Consider the following 27,263-nt stretch of genomic DNA (forward strand, 5'->3'; position numbering starts at 1 on the left):
GGACAGTGAAAATACCCAGCATGATAGTATAATGGTGGCATACGTGTCACACATTTGTCCACATCCATACAATGTACACTGCCAAGAGTGAACTCAAATGTAAACTGTGGACTCTGGGTGATAATGATGGATCGATGTAGGTTCATCAGTTGTGACAAATGTACCACTCTGGTGGGGGATGGCTGTGCGTGTGTGGGGCATGAGGGGTATATGGGAAATCTCTGCAACTTTCTCTCAGTTTTGCTGTGAATCTAAAAATGCTCTTAAACGAGTGTGCAGTCCCATGCATTAGAACTGTTTTCTGTATAATTCACTCACAGAAGAAGAGGTCCTCACACAGGAAACCAAGAGGTAGGTGGATGGACCTGAGGGTTAGAGAGGAAGCTTCATGGGCTGGATTTTGGATAATTCCAAGAGGTGAAGATAAAAAAATGAAAATGGCCTTGATATCCTTGTCACTCCAAGGGAATTTTTTTTTAGCCAGTAGTCTTAGAGATAGGCTTTAGTTCTGCATTGTTCAAGTATACAAAAGGTTTACTTTCTCTTCCTTGGTAGTGTAAGTGGAGGCAACTAGAAAGGAAGAATCCCCTAAAGTGGCTGGCTGAAGAGCAAGCAATTAAATACAGTCCACATTACTGAGGGGATTCTATTCCTTTCCAAGTGTTAATAAGTCTACTTGTAAAATAAGTGTTCTGGGGTCATATAAGTAAAAGAAAGAAAGTAAAGCAGGTTTTTAAAAAGTGTGTATTTGAGTTTTTGAAATGCTAATTGTACTGTACATGAGGTATGGGGAAGTGTGAAATACAGTATTTCCCAAATTAATTTGGCCATAGAACAGTTTTATCTTTATTCTTATCAGCATCCAATAGCGATGTTGTAAGTAGCACAGTTCATAAAATTCTACTCTAGATTAATGGACAATCTAGTTGGAAGGAATTTCTTGCTGATATGAAAGGAAAGAATTTTTGCTGCTTTGTATTGTTGGTTATTGAATTTAAATAGTAAAGCATTTCTCAAATGCTCAGATTTAATAAATTAGATACAAATTAGTTCATCTTTTGTGACTTCACAAGCATGAACTTTACATAGATTTAATAAACCAAGTAGCCATCTTTTGGTTTTGCTTTGACTACAGTAACTTGTTAAAAATGCGATTAGGGGCGCCTGGGTGGCGCAGTCGGTTAAGCGTCCGACTTCAGCCAGGTCACGATCTCGCGGTCCGTGAGTTCGAGCCCCGCGTCGGGCTCTGGGCTGATGGCTCAGAGCCTGGAGCCTGTTTCCGATTCTGTGTCTCCCTCTCTCTCTGCCCCTCCCCCGTTCATGCTCTGTCTCTCTCTGTCCCAAAAATAAATGTTGAAAAAAAAATTAAAAAAAAAAAAATAAAAATGCGATTAAATGTATAAAACACTGCTCCCAGTAGAACTTTCTGCAGCAATGGAAATGTTCCACATCTGTGCTGTCTTGTATAGCAGCCAGTAGCCACTAGCCACATGTGGTTACTGAGCATTTGAAATGTGCTAGTGTGACTAAGGAACTGAATTTTTAGTTTTATTTCATTTTCATTAATTTAAATTGTTGCATGTGGCTAGTAGCTGTCTTATTGGACAATGTGGTCTATAGAATATATTTACAGACTCGAACATTTTCTATTTATTTAAAATTGATGTGATTAAAATGAAATTACTTTCTGGGGAGTATTTTTTGGAAAAGTTGGTACTATGATGAATGTATTTAAACAATTTATATGCATGTAATTCTGCAGCCACATGTCAGAGTACTCTTCTAATAGTTTTGCACTCTTAAAAATCTACATGTTTTACTAGCTGGATTTCAGGAATATAAATACTCCTTTGTAGTTAGTTTTTATTTCTTTTGTATAACTAACACTACATTCTGAAATAATCATATAGGTTTTCACATTCAGTTTTAAGAAAAGAATGATAGTACGAAGAAAGAAGATCTTTTGTGAGATAAGAGACCTCAGATGTAGCTCCATTTGCCACTGGTGTGCCTGGCAGTAGTAAGGCAATTGCAAAAGTTTTGTGGCTATTGATTTAACTCTCAGTTGGAGATACCTATACAGTTTATGTAGTAAATGTCCTTTGAAAAAATTGGAGTTGTACCAAGTGAAAATAATTCCTGTTAGAAATGTAATTATTAAATAATTATGGAACATACCAGAAATTTGACTCCTTTTCTGTGAAGTACTTTTGAGTTTTAAGCATTGTGATCCTTAGTCATTTGAGTTTTGACAAGACTAATGCTTATACTTGGTAGAAAAGTAAAAGTATTGAGCATATAAATTCTCAAAATGAAAGTTTGATGAAAATAAACTGTTTTACTCTCAGTTATCACTGAACAGCTTCACTTTGGTACTTGAACTGGTTGGTTAAGCAGCTTGTTTGTGTTTTTATTCACCTACCATTTAATTAATTGTTGGTTTCATTTTGGAGCATTATTACTCTTAAGAGGTAATTACTTAAAAAGTTGTTCACAAGCATTTTGAATTGTATAGAGTAGAACTGAGGCCTTTTTCATAAGAAGTTATATAGCATCAACCTCAACGTAAGGATTGATTTTTTTTTCAGTCTATAATAAACAATAATTTTTAAATCTATATGTGTTGATTGTGCTAATCGTTATCCTTTGTCTAGCTGTAGTGCTTTTTACTTTCCCTGGTTTGCATTCCACTAAGAGTCTTCTCATATCTTAAGGATGATATTTTAATATTTTGACTTTTTTATACAACTACTAAATGGTCTCACTATTTGGCATTTAGCGTTTTGTGTTATGTTTGGGTATAGTGTCTGCTGCTGGTTGAATTATTGAAAATGAGGTTTAAGGTAAAAACTCTTTTCTGACATGTAGCTCAAGTTTTTTTTTTTTAATGTATTGTTTCAGATCATAGTAAGTTCATTCAGATTTAATGTTTTTCTTTGTCATTTTAATAATTTTATATTTTTATTTAAAGATGCTTGATGTTTTTCAAAAGAGGATACTATTGCTAATACTCTCTTTCCTGAGTGTAGGAAGAATAGTACAATCTGCTCTTTAGCTAGATATTTGACTTGTAGGTCATCTGTAATCCCACTGCTTCTGAGCTAGTTCTGTTAATCTCATTTCCATCTCTTTTACTTAAGACAAATGCCATTTTATATTTAGTTTGGCTATTCTCTTTAAAAGCTCAACGATGTGTATCTTCATAATTCTCTTTGATTTGATAACTTTTAAGTTATTAATGTAGTTGTAAAAAAAAAACAAATGTTTTGAATGACACTACTCAGAGACGTCGTAGATTGGTAATGTCTAATTCAGAATATGACAGAATGTTTTAAACATTTCACGGGTCATGAAAAATCTTAGCACTTAAGGGATTTTAGTATTTAGTATAACTTAACTGGTATGTGCTAAGATTTTGAAATATGTTTGAAATGCTGTGAGATTAAGAAGTAGAGACAAAATTCCTTATTTTATTATTTGTATTATCATTTTTTTTTTTTTATTAAAGACACCTAGTTGTTGGGCAGAAGAGGGTGCCGAAAAGAGGTCACATCAGCGTTCTGCATCATGGGGGAGTGCTGATCAACTAAAGGAGGTAAGTTATTTGTTTTCAGTCTATAACCTGTTTTAATCCTAGCAAATTATGTTTCCTGAATATAATGATACCTCTGTTATTTGTCCTAACCTTACCTCCTTCAGAGTTTGAATGGTTGCCTTCTAGGTTTGGGTGAACAAATCTGAGTTTACCTTATTTGTGCCCTTCCTGTCCTTTATAAATATTTGTAATGTACCCACTCAGCTTGTACCTTTCCAGAGTGAAGTCTGGTTTTATGTAACAATCTCTATATCTTTTTTCTTTTAGTTATCTTCTGTTCCCACTTCAGCCTTCTTGATTTTAAGAAGTTATAGCAACCAGAATTCTAGATCATTGCTTTGTACAATGGTAGAATGGTATATTCTGCTTCTCATAGGTTTTTTGTAATATCCAACGTATTGTAGGCCTTTGAGAACCAAGAGTGCAGTGGAATACATGTCTTTTAGGAATAGTTTTTATAACTCATTCCTTTATTATCAAAACATAAATTATAATCATCTTGATGTATATTTTGGATGGTTTTTCATGATAGTGTTATCTTTTATCCATCTAAATTCTTATATAATTGTTTTTAGAAAATTACAAAAACTTAGGGTTGAAAGGTCTTCTAGTTCATCTCCTAAATAAACACTCCTTAAAAATGTGGTCATCTAGTCTGTTAGGATCATTCTCAGTGAGAGAAGCTCATCGCTTTGCAAAAGAGCAAAATGAGTCCATTTGTTTTAGCTTAAGTTGTTAAATAGTTTATTTTGCATAATGAACTCAAAATTATACCCCTAAGTTTGACTCTGCCTGATGTATCAATACTGAGTAAGTCTACTTTAAATATTTGAAAGGCTAGCATCATGTCATTTTTTTTTTCAGAGTAAACATTGACATTACTCTCACTATTTTTCATGTGTCATAGTTTCTATACCTCTTAATGTTACTTTCATCTATTGTGGGTTATCACTATCGCACAAATACTATGGTGTCTAGACTGAATAGATCTAGTCTGTTAGCATGATTTTGCCTGTGAGTATATTACATTTTTAGTAGCTTCTGTATTATAGTGCTGTAGGGAAATACTTAACTTTTCTATATACCCTGTACACAGCACACATGCACAAAATGAGTTTTTCCCAGCAGGAACAAAAAAGAAGGGAAGCTGAGTCTAATATGTCTAGTCTAAAATAGCTACATATCTGTGCATAGAATATGAATAACAAAAAAGTGAACTTGCATTTTGATCTCAGAGATAAATACAATCTCAAAATTATAGCCAAGAGACCCCCAAGTGGCTCAGTCCATTATGCATCCGACTCTGGCTAAGGTCGTGAACTCACGGTTCAGGAGTTTGAGCCCTGTGCCAGGCTCTGTGCTGACAGCTCAGAGTCTGGAGCCTACTTTGGATTCTATGTCTCCCTCTTTCTCTGCCTTCCCCCGCTTGCTCTCTGTCTCTCTCTCAAAGATAGATGAACAATTAAAAAAAAATTTCAAAGTTTTAGCCAAGATTTGGTATAGTAAAATTTTGGACTGCAGCAGCACATGATATATATGTATATACACACTATTAAAAAAGGAATATCTGAGATGACTGAATGAGAGATTTGATCACTCTCTCCACAAAGCAAACATAAAGCTGGACAAAGCTGTCAAAACAACTAATTCAGTGCTCTAGAAATCAACTAAACAAATTGAGAAACTTGATGAAAATCACTGAACTCAGTGACAGACTTGTGGTGTTATCTGTGCTACTCCTCATCCTCTCTTCCTCATGCCCAGCTTTGTTGGTATGGCATTTCAACCAGGATGGGGCAAGCCTTGAAGATTGGAAGTTTTGTAGCCCCAGCTGGAGAAAGGGCACTCTCTCACAGTGTTGTAGGTTAAAATAGTAAACTTAGTTGCAGACAAACAGGGAAGACCAATGCCTTAGCTAGTCTAAGGCTTTGCTAGTCTAGTCCAATTTGTGGCAAATTAAAGACTCATGAAATAGCAGGATTTTATAGAGAGTTCTAGGAGACAAGATAGTCATGGGGGATTGATAAGTTCACACATCCCAGGTTGACCGGAGGCTGTAGATATGCACAGCAGAATATGAAGTGGGCCTAAGCCACCTATGCATCATTGGTCTTTGGAGCCTAGGAATAGGTGAAGAGGAGAGTCAAAGGGGCCTGGTGGTAGTAAAACCTGGGGCCATCTTGTGAAAGGCTCAGACTTTGAATGCACTCCTCATTCCACACACAAATCTCATCCTTGGAATGGAAGCCTTATTAGATTGAGATAATTAAATAAAATCTCTAATCAGTCTTTAGCCAATCACCAAGGTGAACACTGGAGACCAGCTTGAAAAGGTCTTAAAAAGCCAGCCTTAAAAATAAAAATGGGATGGGGCACCTTTGTGGCTCAGTTGGTTAAGTGTCCAACTTCACCTCCTGTCATGATCTCATGGTCTGTGAGTTTGAGTCCCACATCAGGCTCTGTGCTGACAGCTCAGAGCCTGGAGCCTGCTTCGAATTCTGTGTCTCCCTCTCTCTCTGCTCCTCCCCTGCTCACACTCTTATCTCTCTCTCTCTCTCTGTCTCAAAAATAAACATTAAAAATTTTTTTTTAAAAAATGGGGTTGGAGAGAATGGAGTAGAGACCTCAGTGGCCACACAATGAAGGGGAAACAGACTTTTAGTTCATCAAGATGCTAAAACACAAACAGATAAGACAACAACAACCCTCAAGGAAAATCAGAAGCTAGAGTTGCTGCAATGTATCATTTAAAATATCCAATATTCAACAAAAAGTTTAGAGATCTGCAAAGAAACAAGGAAGCATGACTCATACTTAAGAAAATCACTAGAAATTGTATATAAGTGTCTCCATATGTTGGATTTAGCAGAGAAAAACATTAAAGCAGTGATTATAAGTATGTTCAAAAAAACCCAGAGAAAACCATATTTAAAGTATTAAAGGGGAAGTAGGGTGACAGTGACTCAATGAATAAAGAATTTATTAAAAAGGTAATTATTATAAAAGAGAAACAAAAGCTCTAGAGTTAAAAAGTATAGTAACTAAAAGCAAAAGTTCACTAGATGAAGTCAGTAGCAGATTTTAGATGGCAAAAAAAAAAAAAAAATCAGTGAATTTGCATATATCAGTAGAATTTATATACCCTGAAGAATAGAGAAAGATTGAAGAAAAGTCCACAGAGCCTTAGAGGTTTGTGAGAAAACATTAAGTAGATACACATACACGTAATGGGGGACCCAGGAGAGAAGAAAGAGAGAGGACTTAAAAATGTATGAAGAAATAATGGCAGAAAACTTTCCAGATTTAATGAAAAGCAATCTATAGATTCAAGAATCTCCATAAATCCCAAGTTGGAAAACATAAAGAGAACCCACACAGACACATCATACTTAAACTGTTAAAAGCCAAAGGAAAAAAGAAAATCTTGAAAGCTAGATGAAAAAATGAATCATAATACATTTAATGGCTGACTTTTCCATCCATCTGAAGCAGTAGGGACCATAAAGCCTGACATATTGAAAATGTTGAAAGAAAAAAAATGATCAACCAAGTATTCTGTATCCAGAAAACCTAGTCTTCTACAATAAAGGTGAATTATTCTCAGGTAAACAAAGATTGAGGGAATTTCCTGCTAAGTAGACCATCTTGTGAGAAATACTAAAGGAAATTCTTCAGGCTGAAAAGAAATCACTCCAGATGTTAATTCATATCTGTGCAAAGAACTCAAGAGTCTTGAGTATGGTAATGTTTGGGTAAATATAAAAGAGTCTGTAGATATATTTTTCTCATTTTTCCACATTTGAAACACGTAAAATCATATAAAGCAATAAGTCTACTGTGTCAGATAAGCTTTCTTATCATAAGGCCTGCTGAGCACCAGAGGCACTGCTGTGTAGGGGTGGGGTGCCTGCATGGGCACTCAGGTTAGTGGCTGCGCAGCCCAGGGCTGGAGAACTTGTCACCCCCACTGCCACCAGGGAGATGCTGCGAGCCCATGCCTATCTGCCAGCCCGCCTTGGAGCTTCTCCTTTCTTGGCCCCCACCTCCCCTCTCCCACCTCCCTCTGTGGCTGCTAGGTGCGCTCCCCCTACCAAGCTGTCTCTTTTCTCTTTCTCTACCTACCACCCCCCGCCCCAACCCCACTGCTTCTGCAGCCAGTGGGAGGGACTGGGACTGGGACTTCCTGAGGTCCCAGGGATGGGACTGGGGCTGGGGCCCATTGGCTGCAACCAGCCCAGGCCTCTGAGAGAGGAAGGGGCTCTGGCTCTGTCCCAGTATTGGCCTGGGGGAGGGGATCACCACCTGGGTAGGGAGGGGGCTATCTAGAGAGAGGTCCAGGCTGTGGGGGTAACATCTACACAGAGGGGATGAGCTCTTGGTATCTTTCTTTTTCCACATCCTGTGGGCCTCTTGCCTGGCTTCATTTGTCCCCATTTCCTAGCAAACTTTACTCCCTACTGCCTAGTTTCATTTGGTCCCCACAGCCTGTGTTCTTTAGGGCTCTGTCACCTGGTTTCCCTAGACCTTGCTGCCTGATTTCTTTTTGTTCCCACTGTCTACTTTCCTGAAGTCCCTGTCACCTGGGCTTGTGTTTATGACCTATATATGTGAAATATACATATGGCAAAGTATAAAAGAGGGGAAAAAATGGGCATGTGCTGGGGTATACTTTCTGTTTTACTGGAATTATTTTTTTGAAGTAGTGTGATAAATTAAGATGCATATTATAATCCCTAGAACAGTTGCTAAGAAAATAACTCTGAAAAAATAAAAAGTAAAAAATATAGAGGAATTAAAATGCTACACTAAAAGTATTTATCACAAAAGAAAGCAGTAAGGGAGGAACAGAGGAATAAAAAAAAAAGGTGTGACACAATTAGAAAATAATTAACAAAATGGCAAAAGTAAATCTAATCATATAATTACATTAAATATGAATGGACCGAACATTCTCCTCAAAAGGCAGAGATTGTCAAACTGGATAAAAACACAATAGCCAGCTATATGCTATTTGTAAGAAGCATGTTTTATGATAAGAAAGCTTATCTGACAGTGGACGTTAAAATAAGAGGTATTATTGAAGACAGATAAAGGAATTTCATAATGATAAAAAGGTCAATAGATCAGGAAGATATAGTAATCATAAATTGTGTCTACATCTAAAGCAGTCTCCACACCAGTGGCTTACAAATGCCTGAAGTGAAACAGTGAAAGGAGAAATAAAGTGTCTACAATAATAATTGGGGATTCCAACACCCCATTCTTAATACTTGATAGAACAACTAAGTAGACACAAAATAAGAGGATAAAAGATTCTGGCATTACCAATCAACTTGACCTAAATGACATATATGGAAGACTCCACCCAGTGATTGTATTCTTTTCAAACATATTTGAAATATTCTCTAGGTTAGACAATATGCTTGGCCATAAAACAAGTCTCATTGAGTGCAAAAGATGAAATCATGTAACAGAAATCTTTGAAAGCCCCAAATATTTATCAGTTAAAAGCATTTTAAAATATTTTAAAATGTTTAATGAATGAAAACAGAAAGACACCTTAGACTTTATATGTGCAGATTAAGCAGTGCTTCAGGGAAAATTCATACCTTTAAATGCATATCTAGGAAAAAGGAAGTTCCTAAATCAGTGCCTAAGCTTCTAAGCTTAAGAAACTAGTAGAAAAAGAGCAACGCAGACCAAAAGCAAGCAGAGGAAGGAAGGGAGGAGTTAATAAAGAATATAGCAGAAACCAACAGAACATAAAATATTAGAGAAAAATTAGTGAAACTGGAAGTTTATTCTTTGAAAAGAAGAACCAAGTAGATAAACCTTTAGCTAGACCAGAAAAAGAAGATAATGATTAGCAAAGTCAGCAGTGAAAGAGGTGAAATTACTACCAACTTCACACAACTTGAAAGTATTATAAAGGAATATTATGAATGAATTTTATGTCATCAGTGTGGAAACTAAAGTAAAATGGATGAACTCTTAGATACAAGTTACTAGAAAGAGACAAATTGCAAAGACTGATTTAAGACTAGAAAACATGTATACACTTCTAAAAAAGTAAAGAAATGGAATAAGGATGAAAAATCTTCCCACAAAGAAAATCCCAAGATCAGATTTGATGAATTCTATCAAATATTTGAAGAAATAATGTTAATTCTTCACAAACTCTTTCAGAAAATAGAGAAGACAACACCCCCCAGTTTATTTTGTCAGGCCAATTTAACTGACTTCAAAGCCAGGCCAAAGACATCTCAAGAAAATAAAATGGCAGATCAGTATCTCTCTTGAACATAGATGCAAAAATCCTTAAAATATTAGCAAATCAAATTCAGCCACATATGAAGCAGATAATATACCATGAGCAAAGGGAATTTGTCCCAGAAATTCAAAGATGGTTTAAGATCCAAAATTCAATTAACGTAATACATTACATTAATAAAATAAAGAATAAAACCATATAATCATCTCAGTAGAGTTAGAGAAAGCATTTACCAAACTGTCAACACCCATTCACAAAAAAAATAATCTCAACAAGACAGGGAAAAAAAAATAATAATAATAATAAATAAAGGGCTTTTGTTAAAAACAAAACAAAAAAAAAAAACAAAAAAAACCCTATAGATCATATTCACATATTTTCTCTTTAAAGCAGTCTCCAGGGGCACCTGGGTGGCTCAGTCGGTTGAGCGTCGGACTTCAGCTCTGGTCATGATCTCTCAGTTCATGAGTTCGAGCCCCGTGTCGGGCTCTGTGCTGACAGCTCAGAGTCTGGAGCCTGCTTTGGATTCTGTGTCTCCCTCTCTCTCTCTCTGCCCCTTCCCGCTCATGCTCTGTCTCTCTCTGTCTCTCAAAAATGAATAAACATTTAAATTTTTTTTTCAACGTTTATTTATTTTTGGGACAGAGAGAGACAGAGCATGAACGGGGGAGGGGCAGAGAGAGAGGGAGACACAGAATCGGAAACGGGCTCCAGGCTCTGAGCTGTCAGCCCAGAGCCCGACGCGGGGCTCGAACTCACGGACCGCGAGATCGTGACCTGGCTGAAGTCGGACGCTTAACCGACTGCGCCACCCAGGCGCCCCTGAATAAACATTTAAAAAAAAAAAAAAAAAACATTTTAAAGCAGTCTCCACACCCAACATGGGACTTGAACTCATAACACTGATATCGAGAGTTGCGTGCTCTACTGACTGAGCCAGCCAGGCACTCTATCATATTCATATTCATTCATTTTAGTGGTGAAAAGCCAGAATGTTTTCTTCTAAGATCAGGAGGAAGGCAGTGTCATTCACTGACTCCTTGTCAACCACTTTTATTCGGTATTGCATAGGAGGTTCTAGACAGTGCAGTCAGGCAAGAAAAATAAAGACATCCAGATTGTAAAGGAAGTGGTAAGACTGCCTTTATTCACAGATAAAATGTAAAAACTATATTTAGAAACTCCTAGGAAATATACAAATACAGTACTAGAAGTAGTAAACATGTTCAGCAAGGAAGGTTGCAGGATATAAGATCAACATATAGAAATCAGTTCTATGTCTAGATACTATATAAGAACAGTCCAAAAAATAAACAATTTGTTGCAGTTGTATTAAAAAGATGAAAATATTTGGGAATAAATTTAACAAAAGCAGTGCAAAATTTGTACACTAAAAACAACAAAACATTGCTGGACAAAATTAAAGCTTTAAATAAATAGACTTACTTTGTTCAGTGGATTGATTGGAAGACTTAATATTAAGGTGATAATTCTTCCCAAATTGAATCAATGTAATCCCTATTAAAATTCCATGTTTTTTATTTTTGGTAGAAATTGACAGACTAATCCTAAGATACATGTAGGTATGCAAAGGACCTGGAATGGCCAAAATATTTTTGAAAACAGGAAATTTGGAATATTAACATTACACAATTTCAGTACTTCTTATAAACTCACATTGATGAAGTTAGCAAAAAGAAAGACACATAGATAAATGGATAAACTTTTGAATCCAGAAATAAACCTTTATGAACTTCATTAAATTGAATATTTACACTTCAAAGGACACCACTAAGAGATTGAAAAGCCAAGTTTCAGACTGGAAGAAATATTAGCAAATCATATATCTGACAAAGCTTATATCCAGAATATATAAAGAACTCCTACAAATCAATAATAGGAAGACAACCCAAATTATCAATGGATAAGACAGTTGAATAGAAGTGTTTCACCAAAGATAAAAGGGTGAATGACAAATGACCACATGAAAAAGTGTTCAGCATCATTAGTCATTAGGCAAATGCAAATTTAAACCATAAAATCCACCTATGTAGTCAATACAATTTTTATAATTTGAAATCTTTTTTAATTCTTTTTTTTAAGTTTATTTATTTTGAGAGAGCAGGAGAGTGAGTGCACATAATGGGAGAGGCAGAGAGAGAGAGAATCCCAAGCAGGCTTAGCACTTAGTGCAGAGCCTGACTCTGGGCTCAAACTCCTAGAACTGTGAGATCATAACCTGAGCCAAAACCAGTAGTTGAACACTTAACCAACTGAGCCACCCAGGCACCCTACAATGATTATAATTTAAAAGACAGGCAATACCAAGTATTGGCAAGGATAAAGAGAATCTGGAACCCTCAAATGTTCTTGGGAACATAAAATGGGACAGTCACTTTGGAAAACAGTTTTCCAGTTTCTTTTAAAGTTAATCAGAAACTTAGCATATAACCCAGCAATTCAGTTCCTAGGAATCTGTAAGAAAAGTGAGAACACAGTCTGGATTGAGACATGTACACAAAATGTTTATAGCAGAGTTATTCGTAACAACTAAAAACTAGAAAATGTCCACATATCCATCAGTTGGTAAGTAGATAGACAAAATGTGGTTTTTCATGCAATAACTTACTATTCAGCAATAAAAAAGGAATAATGTACTGACTATTGATACATACTACAATGTGAATGAACCTCAAAAATATTTTACTAAGTCAAGTCAGCAAGTTTTTTCTGTAAAAGGCCGGATAGTAAATACTTTGGGGTTTGTGGGCCATATAATCTTTGTTGCAACTAATCACCTCTCCTCTTGTAGTGTGAAAGCAGCCATGGACAATATAGAATGAACCTGGTTATGTTCCAATAAGTTTTGTTTACAAAAATACATGGCAGACTAGATTTGGCCTACAGATTATGGCTTCCCAATCCCTGCTAAGTGAAAGAGGCGAGATGATTAAGACTACATATTATATGGTTCCATTTATGATTGAAATGCCAGAAAAGGCATATTTAAAGAAGAGGGAGAAAGTCCTTTTGTGGTTGCATGTGGCTGAGAGTGGGGCTGGAGGAGTGGTGATTGGCTACAAATAAGACTCAAGGCACAATTGGGGGGTGATGAAAAAGTTACAAAACTGCATTGTGATTATTTTTGTACAGCTCTACATAGTGATTGAAACTTACTGAGTTTTACCCTTACAGTGAATAAAGTTAAGACAATGTAAATTATACCTCAGTAGAGATGAAAAAAACAAAAAGGAATAGATACAAAAGGCTGGTGGGTTTTCCATGGTGTATCAGGAAGATATTAAGTGCTATATGGTATATAACTGAAGCTAGCAAATGATAAGAATTCGTTGGTAAAGACAAAAAGTGAAAATAAGAATAGTTATAATATGTGACAGAATTGGAATTTGAGAAAATTTTGAAAAGCCAAAACTATTATTGAAAGTAGTATTTTTTAAAGTTACATGCTACTAAAATTATGTTTTTAAAAAATAGCTTTTGACCTGCTTTCTTGAATTAGGATCAAAGTCAAATGTAGCACACATCCTTTCTTCCTGAGTCACATCATACTCTCCCCCTCACACAATTTGCAACAGGATTGCAGATTAAAATGTCAGTGAAAGCACCTGTATAATCTGCCTCCTCTTTGCTTTAAATTTATGAGAATGCAATGTGAAAAACTTTCAGAGAAATAAGTAACTGTATTCTAGTTATATTTGAGACAAAGAAAACCCCTGCAGACTATGAATAGACAGGAAACCCTTAGTAATGAGTGGATGTTGATGCTGTCTGGCTCTCAGAAACCTGGGTCATGTGGGCCAGAGCTTAAAAAGTGGGTGTTTAAGCCAAGTTTAAGAGAGTATAGATTGCTAGACATTTTAAGAATGCCAAATGTGTCTTGCAAATGGTAGGAGATTGGAACTGGGCTGTCTGCATAAACCAGGGAGGTGGGACCATGTTTCTAGGCCATAAAAGTAGACCTGAAATAACTCCACCTGACACTGTTGGTGTTTTCCTGTGGGCCAAAGAGGCAGCTATGCAAAAATGGAAATAGTAACCATATGTTCTGTGTGGATGTGGCATCTGGAATAGAGCTCTACCCATGTGGAACCAAAGCCCCAATCTTTCTAATTTAAGACCTACTCTGGAGCTATGCAACTCCAGGGGGATAGTCTGAGCAAGCATGAAACAACATGGCAGGAAAGAGCTCACAATGAATAAAACTTCCACGTAAGGTGTGGTTGCAAACAAGTATTTTAGGACATGTAAAGAAATCTGTTGCCATAAGGGACAGCAGACATACTTAATAGGATGATTGACATCCGAAGAAAGAGAATACATTCTCAAAAAAAGCACTTAAAAATGAGAATGTTTAAGAATTTCAAATGAAATGGTAACTTACAATAAGAAAAGGAGTAAACAAGAACAAGCAGAATGATAAAGGACCAATTGCAAATTCTGTAAATAACAAAAGTTGGTGAAATTAAAAATAAAAAACTCTTTGGTAGATTAAATTGACATAACAGAAGAGAGAATTAGTGAATGAAAACTCTCAACTGAAAATTGCCAGTCTGGTAGAGCAGATATAGAACAAAAAGATAAAGAGATTGAAAACATGAAAGAGAAGTTAAGAAACATGGAAAATAGACTGAGTTAGGAGTTCAGGAAGTAAGAATATCCTGTAAGCATCAGGGAAGAGAAATTCTTTAAAGATTGAAAGTCTGCTATATTTGGACAGCAATTGAAAAAGCCCACCAGTTCCCAGGAGGTTAACCAGGACAAAAAAAAAAAAAATTTCCACCTTTAGGTATAGTATAATCGAATTGTAGATTAAGGACACACACACACACACACACACACACACACACACACACACATTCTTGCAATTAGGAAAGAAAAGCCCATTACCTACAATAGAAAGGGCAATCAGTTTCAATACATCTATCAGAAATTACAACTGATACAAGTATACGGTAATGTATTATGTTCATGTTAAGGAAATGAATCCAAGTGAGGCATTTCTTTCATGAAAAGACGACTTTTCCTCCTTTGAGTTATGTTTGCTGGAGGGTTGTCAACCCAACCTTTATTTAGATTTTACAAACTAAGCAAGTGTACAAATGTACTTTTCCACTTGTTAGAAATGTAGTTTCCTGCTTATAAAACACAGTTTAAAAATTAATTTATAAAGCATAACTAGAATTCAAGAAGTCTGTTAACTAAACGATAAGGATATAATTAGCATTGCTTTTTACAATACGTCATTTATATACATTTAGTAGAGTAAAAGAGAAGAGAGGTAAATCTTTCAGATATGTTTCACCATACATCCTCAGTGTTTAGTGGCAATGCATTTGTTGATGGAATAGCATCATAGGAATAAGATTGTATGCCCAATAGTGTGTAAGGGATATAGAAATCCAAAAGAAATAATTACATATTAGAAAACCAACTAAGACTTTTAAGGGCTAATCAAAAAAAAGACTTTATGTTAATTTCCACTCTCCTTATTGAGTGAGAGAAGTTCATCTCCTGCTCGTGGTGCAAAACTGGAATCTGATCACTGTTACAGTCCTGTGGTCCCTTTGAATGAGCATGCTTTCTAACTTACTAAAATAGTCAAAGCTTCCGGCTGCTTTTATGGTTCTAGCTAATTTCTCCTAGCTCCTCTGGAATTGGAGCTTGGGAGAGAGGGAAAGGTAAGAGGAATAAGATGTCTTTACATTTCTTGGGCTTGACAGATTCTTAAAACTGACTTTGTTTTGTAGAGTAATTTCATGGGGTCCCTTGTTGCTATACATCTCTTATCTACCGTTCTGCATTTGTGGGCTTGTGAATCTTTTACTGTGTTCTTAGCCTCTAGAATCGTAGAAATAACATTCACTGTCTCAGCTGCTGACTCGGTTCACCTTTCTAAGTAGGTGGGCCCCCTCTTAAAACCAAAGACAACTCTGCACGATGACTCTTGGCACTCAGATTTTCCTAAGTGGTTCCTGGTAAACTCTCATACTTTTTTTTTTGGCGGGGGGTGGGGGGTAGTTCTGGTTAGTGTTTAGGAGTTTAGGCTGATTCTAATGCAACAGTAAATCACTATCATCCTAGCCCAACATTTTCAGTATTTGGAATAAGAGTCAGATATCAATGTCCATTGTGCCCTCTTATCTGTGGGGAACATAAATTGATCTTTCCAAGTTGTTCCATTAAAATTTCTTTCTCTTTATTTGAGGCAAAGGAGGAAGTATTCCCTCTCAGGTCTTGGATTTTGTTTTTTTCCTACTTAGAGTGTAATAAATTAGCCTTTTACTATTTTGGGGATGCTGGCAGAAGGCATGAGATGCCTGGATTAGAGACAGTGGCCTTTGTTATTCCCAGCACAGCAAGTATCAAGACCATCAAGTTTACCGTATTTCCCCTGAACACTAAGTCCCATGTGATGGGGAGAGCCCAAATGTATTCCTACACATACAGTAGATCACATTACAGAGGAGGAACACAGAGTTTGGGGAATCCACTATTTTTATAGTAAGCAGTCAGCAAATCTGCCCTTTATCCCAATACCAAATGGTGACATTCCAAGAAAGAAATAATACTGTTGTATTGTTGTTTTGATTTTAATTTTACTATTTGTGAATTTGATAAATTGAAACATATAGGATAGGGCATGTAGGTGGCTCAGTTGGTTAAGCATCTGAGTCTTAATCTCAGCTCAGGTTTTGAACTCTGGGTCCTTGAGTTCAAACCCTGTGGGGCTCTGTGCTGCGTGTGGAGCCACTTAAAAATAATAATAATAATAATAAATTAAAAAAATAAATTTAAAAAAAGGTGGGTTTGCTGTTCTTAAGTTCTTCAGTAGAGATAAGGAAAAAGAATGGGTTGCTTCCTGATCTCACCAATAAGCTTTTCTCATTAGTCGGATAGTTTTTCTTAGATGGAGCCATCTGAAGCAGTAAATGAAATGATTAGGGATATTTCTCACATCTGTTCAAACAGTGATAAATAGATATTATTGATGTGGTCTTCCTTTTTTTAAAAGTTTTTTTAATGTTTATTTTTCAGAGAAAGAGAGACAGAGTGTGAGTGGGGGCGGGGCAGAGAGAGAGGGAGGCACAGAATCCAAAGCAGATTCCAGGCTCCGAGCTGTCAGCACAGAGCCTGAAACTGGGCTCGAAATCACCAACCATGAGATCATAACCTGAGCCGAAGTCAGACGCTTAACTGACTGAGCCACCCCTTAAGTAAGGAAAATAAAAGTTTCTTTATATGCCTTCTGCCCTAACATTTTCTTAATTTTTGGTATTAGTTTTTTTTTATCATATACTAGGGGGAAATAATTGCAATAATATTTTCTCTGGACCTAAAAGATAATAGTCTGAAGAATTTTGATTATCCCTTTGAACTCAAAGGAATTATGTGATAAACTTTTAAAAAATAAAAATATTTATCTAATAAAGTCTAAATCCATATAAAATTGAATTATAAGGATGTTTTGTAATCTTTTCATTACTTAAAATTGACTCCAATAGGAAGAATTTTTAAGGTCATACAAACTGTCAAAAAAAAAAATAGAACACTGATCAGTAGGTTAGTATGTTAGTAGCTTCTTCAAATTTTTGTCCATCTTTACTTCAGTCTCATATCTTGCAATATCTTCAACATTAAGAAAGGAAGTTACTTTACAAAGCAGTTGAGGTTATAAACCAATACATAGTGACTGGTAGTTACTTGCGGTTGAACATTAACATAGAATTACTTTCAGCCACGTTGGTAGGTAATAGAGGTTATAAATTAAAGGCTAAAGGACTGGGTCTGCCATTTATTAGCTGTATTACATGGGGAAAGGTATTTTATTTTTTTTAATGTTCATTTATTTATTTTTGAGAGAGACAGAGACAGAGAATACCAATGCAAGGGGCTCGATCCCATGTAGAGTGAGATGGTCACCTGAGCCGAAATCAAGAGTTGGATGGTTAACCAACTCAGCCACCCCAGGCACTCTGGTACTTTATTTTTGAGAATGTGTCCTCATCTATAAAATAGATATAATAAATTTATGAGATCCAAGTGGGTTTGTGAACTAAATGTTTTTTTAAATGTTAGTCTGGTATTGCTATTAACATGCCTCTGTTAACAAATATGCCTTAGTGGTAGCTGTAAATATAATTCTGTATTACAGATTATTAGCATAAAAGTCCCAAAGCTAGCTGTATCTCTGGGGATGAATCTGAGTGTGGGAGTATCTCTGTTCCTGGGTTAGTGGGTTTGTGTGAGTCTGAATGTGGGCAAGCATGTCTGTCTGTGGGCATGCAAGGCTTGATGTACGTGCAGGTGACATCTCCCTATGCTTGTGGACGTGTTTGCATATATGTGAGTTCTTTATGTATGTATGTGTGTGCATGCATATGCCTGTGTTCATTTCATGGGGCTGAATGAATAGCAATTAGCTCATTAGGGTTTGCCTCTTGGCAATTAAAAACATAGGAAAATAACTGTAATTATTCATATTTATGGAAAGGTCAAAAGAAATTCCAAATTTTTATTTTTGTGTTAGATTAGATACTGTTGCATGTTTAATTCCTTTGAACACTGACAAAGGAGTAATATGTAAAATTTGTTTTTAGACTGTAGAACCTTTGTTTTGAGACACTTGATGTTTGTAAACAAGTTTGTCACATACTCCTTTTTTTTTTTTTTTTCATATAAAAGGTAATGACAGCTTGAAGTTCTTAACTTTCCACATTATATTTTCAGAAAAATCTGCTGGGTTAATATCTTTAGTAATTGTTTTTGTGTTTTCTCTTGGTGTAGCTGTTGTTAATTTTTTGTAAGATTCTCTTGTCTTCCTGTAAGTTATTAACTTGTGTCTTTAGGCAGTGTAGAATAGTGGTTAAAAGAGAAGACTCTGGAATTCTACTTCCTAAGTTCAAGTATTTCTTTCACCCCTTAAATGTGTGACTTTTAGCAAGCTTTTTAACCTTCTGCTTCAGTTTCCTTACCTATAATATGGGACAGTGATAGTACCTATTTTGTATGCTTTTATTAAAAAAATGAATGACATAATTTATATAAAAGCAAGCAGCAGAGCACCTTTTTCCTGGTTTTATACCTTTCTTCTCATTTTTTTCCCTACTCTTCCCAAAGCCCTCAGATCCTGCTTCCTTTCCTACTGGTTAAAATTTCTCATTTCCCTGCCCTATGGTAGAGTAGAATTCATCATGAGAAATATTTCTCTCCCTTTCAGTATCTGAGGTGAAGGTACTCAACAAGTCTCCTGAGGCTGAGTTTTGTTTTATTTTGTTTTTAAATGTTAACAATAGTAGGGGAAACTAACCAGACAAAAATAGCAAATGAGTAGGTAGGGATGACGTTAATTAGGTTTCCAGAAATTTACAATAAAATGTATTCTTCTCAGATTTTAAGTAAGGCCATTCTCTGATTTGTCTTCATCTAGTTTCACAAAAGTCATTTTTTTTGTGAGTATTTATGCTAATTCTTCTCTCTACACTTATTTCTTTAAAAAAATTTTTTTTTGTTTAATGTTTATTCACTTTTGAAAGACAGAGAAAGGCACAGCATTAGTGGGGGAGGGGCAGAGAGAGAGAGGGGGGGACAACAGAATCTGAAGCAGGATCCAGGCTCCGAGCTGTCAGCACAGAGCCCGATGCGGGGCTTGAACCCATGAAGCATGAGATCATGACCTGAGCCGAAGCTGGACACTCAACCGACTGAGCTACCCGAGCACCCCTACGCTTATAATTTCTTCTTTGTGACTCAGGGTCGTTATTCCCTAGCTTTTTTAAACTTTGGAGCTCATATGCTTGAAACCCCTTTTATGTTTAAAGAGACTCCTCTCTCCTCAAATTTTTTTCTTTCAGCTTTATTGAGTTATAATTGACACATGATATTGTGTAGGTTTAACGTATGCAGTGTACTGATTTGATATATGGATATATTGCAAAATGATTACCACCATACGCTTAGTTAACCCATCCATCACCTCACATAATTATAGTTGTTTCGTGTGTAGTGAGAACTTTTAAGGTCTGTTCCCCTAGCAACTTTGAGATTTCAGTACAGTATTGTTAACTGTAGTCACCAATGCTATACACTACATCCCAGAACTTACTTACCTTGTAACTGGAAGTTTGTACCCTTTGACTTACCTTCACCCATTTTCCGTACCCCATCCTGTATTTGGTAACCACCAGTCTGCTCTTTGTATGAATTTTTTTAAGATTCTACATATAAGTGAGATGAAAAAGTATTTTTCTTTGGCTGATTTATTTTGCTTAGCATAATACCCTCAAGGCCCATTCTTAATTTCTTTCATAAGGCCACAGCATAGCTAATGAATATTTAGAAACACAAAATCAGATATATCTATAGTTTAGTTCAAATCTAGTCAGTAAGGGGAGTCTAGTCAGTAAGGGTCAGCTGGTTAAGCGTCTGACTTCTTGATTTCAACTCAGGTCATGATCTTACAGTTGTGAAATCCAGCCCCATGTTGGGATCTGACCGGGCATGGAGCCTGTTTAAGATTCTCTCTCTCCCTCTCTCTCTGCCCTTTTCCACTGTGTGTGTGTGCGTGCTCTCTCTCTTAAAAAAAAAAAAAAATCCAGTTAGTACAATTTACTGCCCTTTTTGTAAATGAAGGTTGGTAGGCATTTCATCACAGTGACTGGGGTGGGCGAGTTCATCAAAGTGAGGACCAGGAGCTTCCGTGCAATTGATGGAATGTAGGCCTTGAGAGGCTGTCTTGGGCAGAGCTTCAGAGCTATGGATGAGGTGGGATGTATGTGTGTTTGTGTGTGGGGAGAGGGGATTGCACTTTCCTTCTGCCCCTTCCTCATGGACACGACTTTGTGTCTACTCTTCACTGGTTCTAATGTCTACTCTCTACTGGCTACAAATGGCCATGGGCTCTTGAGCATCAAAGGAAAAGGAGAGGGAAATTCTAAGCCCGACTATGGAAGGTGAGAGTGTTTATAGTTGTGACACAGGTCTGCCCCTCTACTGAATGTAGCTGTAAACAACACAGGAACCGCCTTACTCTGAAGTGAAGGAGGACTTAACGGCATCTTGCTTTCATTTTACATAGGTCTTGACTAAAATTTGTAATCTGAGTATATATATTTAGGAAGATGAGCCCCCTTTTACCCTAATCTCTACGGAATTGTAAACAAGAGCATAGCTATATAATATCCTGAGATGAACAGTATTGTGTGAAAGCTGTAAGGTTACACAGTTTAACTGGGTGTTCCAGGCAAAGTAAGATAGGTACCCATGATGGATGCTCTTTGTTTTCAGGGGTTTGTTAAGGCTGTTGAGAACAAAATTTTTTCTGGCTTATGTTGCTATCTCAAGGCCTTTAAAATAGAGTGATTTAGGACTGATCAATTTTCAGATTGCTTTTGTTTGTTTATTTTTAAAGATTATTTTAAAAATGAAAAAGTACAAATTGCCTTGATTAATCTCTAGGCATTATGGGCTCTTCTATACAAGCTCTTGCTGGTTTTGAAACAGCACTGAAACATCATTAATATTCAGAAAACACTTAATTTTCTACCTCTTTCCTAATTAAGTGACTTGTACAATTTGAAATCCTTTTTATTTTTTATCATAGAAAATAATCTTTTCTGATTTATAATGATTACCTACTAATTTTGATTCATTTTCTTGTGAAAATTAATGTTCTCTAGAAGAAAATCATGTCATTTCAACAGAGAGCAGGGAACTCAAACGTTAACATAGACCATCTTGCTTGTATATCTTTGCAAGATCGTTGTGTGAGAGGTCTACAAGCTACAGAGAGCTTTAAAAACTGAAGGAATTTGGGACGCCTGGGTGGATCGGTTGGTTAAGCATCCGACTTCGGCTCAGGTCATGATCTCACGGTCTGTGAGTTCGAGCCTCGCGTCAGGCTCTGTGCTGACAGCTCAGAGCCTGGAGCCTGTTTCAGATTCTGTGTCTCCCTCTCTCTCTGTCCCGCCCCTGTTCATGCTCTGTCTCTCTCTGTCTCAAAAATAAATAAACGTTAAAAAAAATAAAAAAAAAACTAAAGGAATTTAAGGATATGAATATAAAAGAAAGGATATAAACTATTCCTTTGTCTAGGTGCTTTATTTGCTTCCATGCTATTTTTCTTCTATTTGCCATAGGTAAAAATAAGTTTTTCTAGCAACCTATATATACTTTTCCCTTTGAGTGGTTTAGGCTTTAACAGCAACTGTCTGTTTCGCTTTTTATTGCCATGGTTATTCAAGGAAAGCATTTAGCTAATATTAAAATACATTGTATTTTTGCTTTATGTCCTTGAGGAAATCAATATATTCTGCAGACTTTACTTTTGTATTTACACTTTGTTTAAGTAGGTAACATAAAACTGGGCTTGCTTCTAGGTGCTTAAGGAATAACTGTTAGTTGATTGATGTCATCTTTTCTACAAAGAAAATAACACCAGTATTATAACTTCCCCCAAATTGCTAATTATTCCCTTTAAAATGCTTAGGAATATTTTATTCCTGGTCTGGCATATTTGAAGCAGATTATATGTTATCTAAAATATATTAGGTATTTTGAGTTCTGTCCAGGTTGTTGTTTAATATAAATTGTTTTCTGTTTGAAATTTACCTCCTGGTAATACTTATGTCTCAGTTTTTGAGATTATGTTTAATTTCGAGGAAATTTATTCTGCCACAGTAAATTCTAAGGACAATGTTTTGCAGTGCTAGGCTGGCATGATAGAATCTGCTGTTAAATATTGGCATGATGAGCTGCATGCAGTTAGAGATGGGACTGGTGGCTGCATTTTTGTAACTTCAAATACTCTGGAACAAGGGCTCCTAAATGCTGACACATAGAAACTATACAGAACCACAAAAATTGATCTGGGACAGGCACAGGAATGAATCTGTGTTGGTCAGGATTTTGTGAGTTTGGGTTTTTTTGGTTTTTTGGTTTTTAGTTTCCCAGATGATTCCAAGGAACTTTGTGTGGGGCCATTGCTGCAAACCAGAAATGGGCACAGGTTTCAATCCTGCAGAACCTTATCACATGCCAGGCACTGCACCGTTTGATTGCAAACGTGGTCTTATCTTTTAAAAATCATTTTACTATTTTTTTCATATTGATAAATGTACTCTTTAATTTCCATCCCCTGTTTCCCCCATCCCTACCTTCTCTCTGGTAACCATCGGTTTTTGTTCTTTATACTAAGAGTCTATGTCTTGGTTTGTGTCTCTCTTTTTTCCATTACTTGTTTTGTTTATTAAATTCCACATGAGTGAGATTATATGGTTTTTGTCTTTCTTTGACCTATTCCGCTCAGCCTTATACACTCTAACTCCATTCATTTTGTTGCAAATGGCCAGATTTCATTCTTTTTTATGGTTGAATAATATTCAAGTGTGTGTGTGTGTGTGTGTGTGTGTGTGTGTGTGTGTGTGTGTATACCACATCTTTATCCATTCATCTACCAACACTTGGGCTGCTTCCATAGTTTTGCTGCTATGAAAGTAGGGATGCATGTATCCCTTTGACTTAGTGTTTTTATATTTTTTTTTTGGGTAAATACCAGTAGTTTAATGAATTCCAAGCCATATGGTAATAATGACTTTTCTTTTAAGCCTGGGAATGTTACCATTCCACTTAGGAGAATACAGTCTAAGTTACATTTGTTTTTTAAAAGTTTTCTGACTATAGCCAGTGTCCACCAACAAATGAATGGATAAAGAACATGTAGTATGAGAGTGTGTGTGTGTGTGTGTGTGTGTGTGTGTGTGTGTGTGTGTGTATCTCCACTGTAATATTATTCAGCCATGAGAAAGAAAGATATCCTGCCATTTGTAACATCCTGGATCAACCTTGAAGGCATTATGCTAAGTGAAATAAGTGAGGCAGACAAAGACAAATATTATGTGATATGACTTGTATGTGGGTTCTGTAAAGATTGAACTCACAGAAACAGTAGAATGGTAGTTACCAGGAGCTGAAGGGTAGAGGAAATTGGGGTTGGTCAAAAGGTACAGACTTCCAGTTATAAGATGAATAAGTTCTGGGGATCTAATGTGTAGCATTTTGATTATACTTAATAATATTGTATTATATATTTAAAAGCTGTTAAGAGAGTAAATCTCAACTGTTCTCACCCAAAAAAAGATGTAGTAATTTTGTGATAGGATAGATGTGTTAACTGATGCTACGGTGGCATCATTTTGCAATATATAAATGTATCAAATTAACATGTTCTGTACCTTAAACTTAGACAACATCATATGTCAATTATATCTCAATTGAGCTGGAAAATTAAAGTTGAGTGACTAAAGAGTAATGTATAATAAGATATTCAGTACTAGGAAGTTACTAATACTAAATGCTTGGATTTTCCTCACCATGAAAAGATTGAAAATTTTAGTGTTTTAAACCAGGAGTGTTTTGTTTATGTAAGATGGAAACTTAGAAACTAATGTGGTCTCCATGTTAATATATGGGCTTTGACTTTAATTAGCATGTGAAACACTAGTTTTTTGCCTTATAAAAAGTGTTTAAAGAGGTAGATACTTGGTGTACAAAGATACTTGGTGTAAAATCTGAAATAATCTGGAAAAATTTAGTCTGCATGTTTACCAAAACACTATTTCAATTGAGCAAGTGAAGCATTCATAGCATACATTTTATTGAAGTGTAGTTAACATGTTAGTTTCCGTTGTACAACATAGTGATTCAACATTTTTATACGTTATGAAATGATTACCACGAAAAGTCTAGTTACTTTCTGTCACCAAACATAATGATTTCAATATTAGTGACTTTATTCCCCGTGCTGTACTTTATATCCCTGTGACTTACTTATTGTATAACTGGAAGTTTGTACCTCTTATTTTCAATAGTTTTAATCTTAAAAATGTAGAAGAATAAATCTTTGCAGTGAAATATTATCTCTTCTTGAAACCTTTGAGGAAAAAATTACCAGCATCCAAAAATTAAAAGAAGAAGTACTTAAAAACTGGTATTCACTGTTGTTCTCATCTTATTTCTCCCCCCTCCCCAAAGCAGATTGCCAAACTGAGGCAGCAGCTACAACGTAGTAAACAGAGCAGTCGGCACAGTAAAGAGAAAGAGCGTCAGTCACCTCTTCCTGGCAACCATGTAACCATCAATCACACTCAGGTAGGCTAATTTCTTGTCCAGATTTGAAGAATTCCTTTGAAAGGGTTCATTATAAAGGGAGAATCCATTATTGTTGGGTTGCAGAATTAAAAATCTAAATCCCTGGCTCTACTAAATTGTTACTGCTTGTTAAATTGTTGCAAGAAGTTTTATTTTTCCTCCATATATGTAATTTTCTTTTAATAATAGATGTAACAGAGTGTAGTCATCTCCAGAATGATTGATGCTGGCCTGGCTAAATCCTAGCTCATTTACTGGTTAAGCAACTATGGGCATTATCTCATTCAATCTTCCTAATGGTACCTTAAGCCATCTATATCTCTTTATATCTATTTACACCTATTTTACATTAGAAGAAATTGAGGATTGGGGTTTTGTTGTGGTTCTCCTGCCTCCCTAGGAACATGTACTTCCCATGGAATATAGTTTGGGAGATGCTTTTCTAGACCAAATTCACCTAAAATATTGATATAAATTTTAGGGGCACCTGGGTGGCTCAGTTGGTTGAGTGTCCAACTTTGGCTCAGGTCATGATCTCATGGTTCAGTTTGTGAGTTCAAGCCCTGTGTCAGGCTCTGTGCTAACAGCTCAGAGCCTGGAACCTGCTTCTATTCTGTGTCTCCCTCTCTCTTCCCCTGCCCACCCCCCCGCCCCCCGCCCCTTGCACTCTGTGTCTCTCTGTCTCTCTTCCTTCTCAAAAATAAATAAATATTGAAAAAATATTGATGTAAATTTTAGTAAATCAAATGTAGAAGTATAGAAGAAGAAACCCAAGTAGTGAATCAAAACAAATCTAATCAGAGATGTTTCACAAACATAAGGATGAGTTCGCATTAAGAAATGTATTAGTTTCGGGGCGCCTGGGTGGCGCAGTCGGTTAAGCGTCCGACTTCAGCCAGGTCACGATCTCGCGGTCCGTGAGTTTGAGCCCCGCGTCAGGCTCTGGGTGGATGGCTCGGAGCCTGGAGCCTGTTTCCGATTCTGTGTCTCCCTCTCTCTCTGCCCCTCCCCCGTTCATGCTCTGTCTCTGTCTGTCCCAAAAATAAATAAAAAAAAAAAAAAAAAAAGAAATGTATTAGTTTAGTTCATTGCATATGAAGATCACAATAGATGCTGAATAACACCTGATAAAAACTCAGTTATCTATACGTGGTAAAAACCGGCTTTACTAAAAATATGACGTTTCCTAATGTGACTAAAATGCAAATGTGGTGAGATCCTAACAGTAAAATATTGGAAACGTTTGTTAAAATAAAAATCAAGTTGTAGATGCCCACAGTTATTGATATTATTTGCTAGTAGTTTAGAGGCTCTAGACAGAGCAGTAAGAAAAAAAATAATTATTGTTATCTGTATGTAATATAATCTATTTAGAAAATGAAAGTCAATGAGCTAAACCATTAAAACTGACAGAATAGCCTATACCAAGTGTTGGTGAGGATTTGGATCAACTAGAACAGACACACATTGCTGATGGGAAGACCGAATGGTACCACCACTGTGAAAAACAGTTTGGCATTTTCTTAAAAAGTTACACACTGACCATAGAGCCCCCAAATTTCACTCGTTGATATCTAGCCACGAAAAATAAAAATGTATGTCCACACTAAGACTCGTACATCATTGTTCATGGAGGCATTATTTATAATAGTCAAAAAATGGAAACAAATATCCATCAACTGATGAATAGATAAAACAACATTTTGTAACACCCATGCAATACTTTTCAGCAGGAAAAAGGAAGGAACTCCGATACTTAAAAAACATGGTTGATTCTCAAAAATACCATGTTAAGTGAATGAAGTCAGAAGCAAAAGGCTACATAGTGTATGATTCATTATATTAAATTCTTGAAAAGGCAAAATTATAGAGACAAAGTACAATTTTTTCTTCTTAATCTGGTAGAAATAGTGTGTTATTCTTTACTCTGTTTATTTTAAGCACTTTTTCTGTAAGAGCCCAATAGATTTATAGAAGACCTATTGACTTGCTGACAACAAAAAAGACTTTGGCACATGTTCCTAATTTACATTGAATTTTTGGCATCGTGGTTATGTGTAAAAATAATTATCTGCTATACATACTGAAATACTTGTAGGTGAAGTATGAAGTCTGGAATGTGCTTTCAAATAATCTAAGAACAGAAGAAAAATAGATGTTTAGATGAAACAAGATTGGCAGATGTTGGTAATTTTGAAGCTGGATGATGTGTACTGAAGTTCATTGTGGTAT

General features: G+C 36.1%; 1 protein-coding gene across 1 annotated transcript in view; it reads left to right on the plus strand.

The window, feature by feature from the left end:
- The window catches only part of GLCCI1 (glucocorticoid induced 1), a 123,061-nt gene that overhangs the window by 69,100 nt on the left and 26,698 nt on the right, over positions 1 to 27,263 (plus strand). Inside the window, exons 4-5 of the mRNA XM_047095229.1 lie at positions 3,509 to 3,595; positions 24,915 to 25,031. Coding sequence (XP_046951185.1) covers positions 3,509 to 3,595; positions 24,915 to 25,031 — 204 coding nt within the window. The remainder of the gene's footprint in view (positions 1 to 3,508; positions 3,596 to 24,914; positions 25,032 to 27,263) is intronic.

Source organism: Lynx rufus, unplaced genomic scaffold (assembly GCF_022079265.1).
Source record: "Lynx rufus isolate CCGP_SWC_20201006 ecotype Redwood Valley unplaced genomic scaffold, mLynRuf1.p SCAF_4, whole genome shotgun sequence".
Classification (NCBI taxonomy): domain Eukaryota; kingdom Metazoa; phylum Chordata; class Mammalia; order Carnivora; family Felidae; genus Lynx; species Lynx rufus.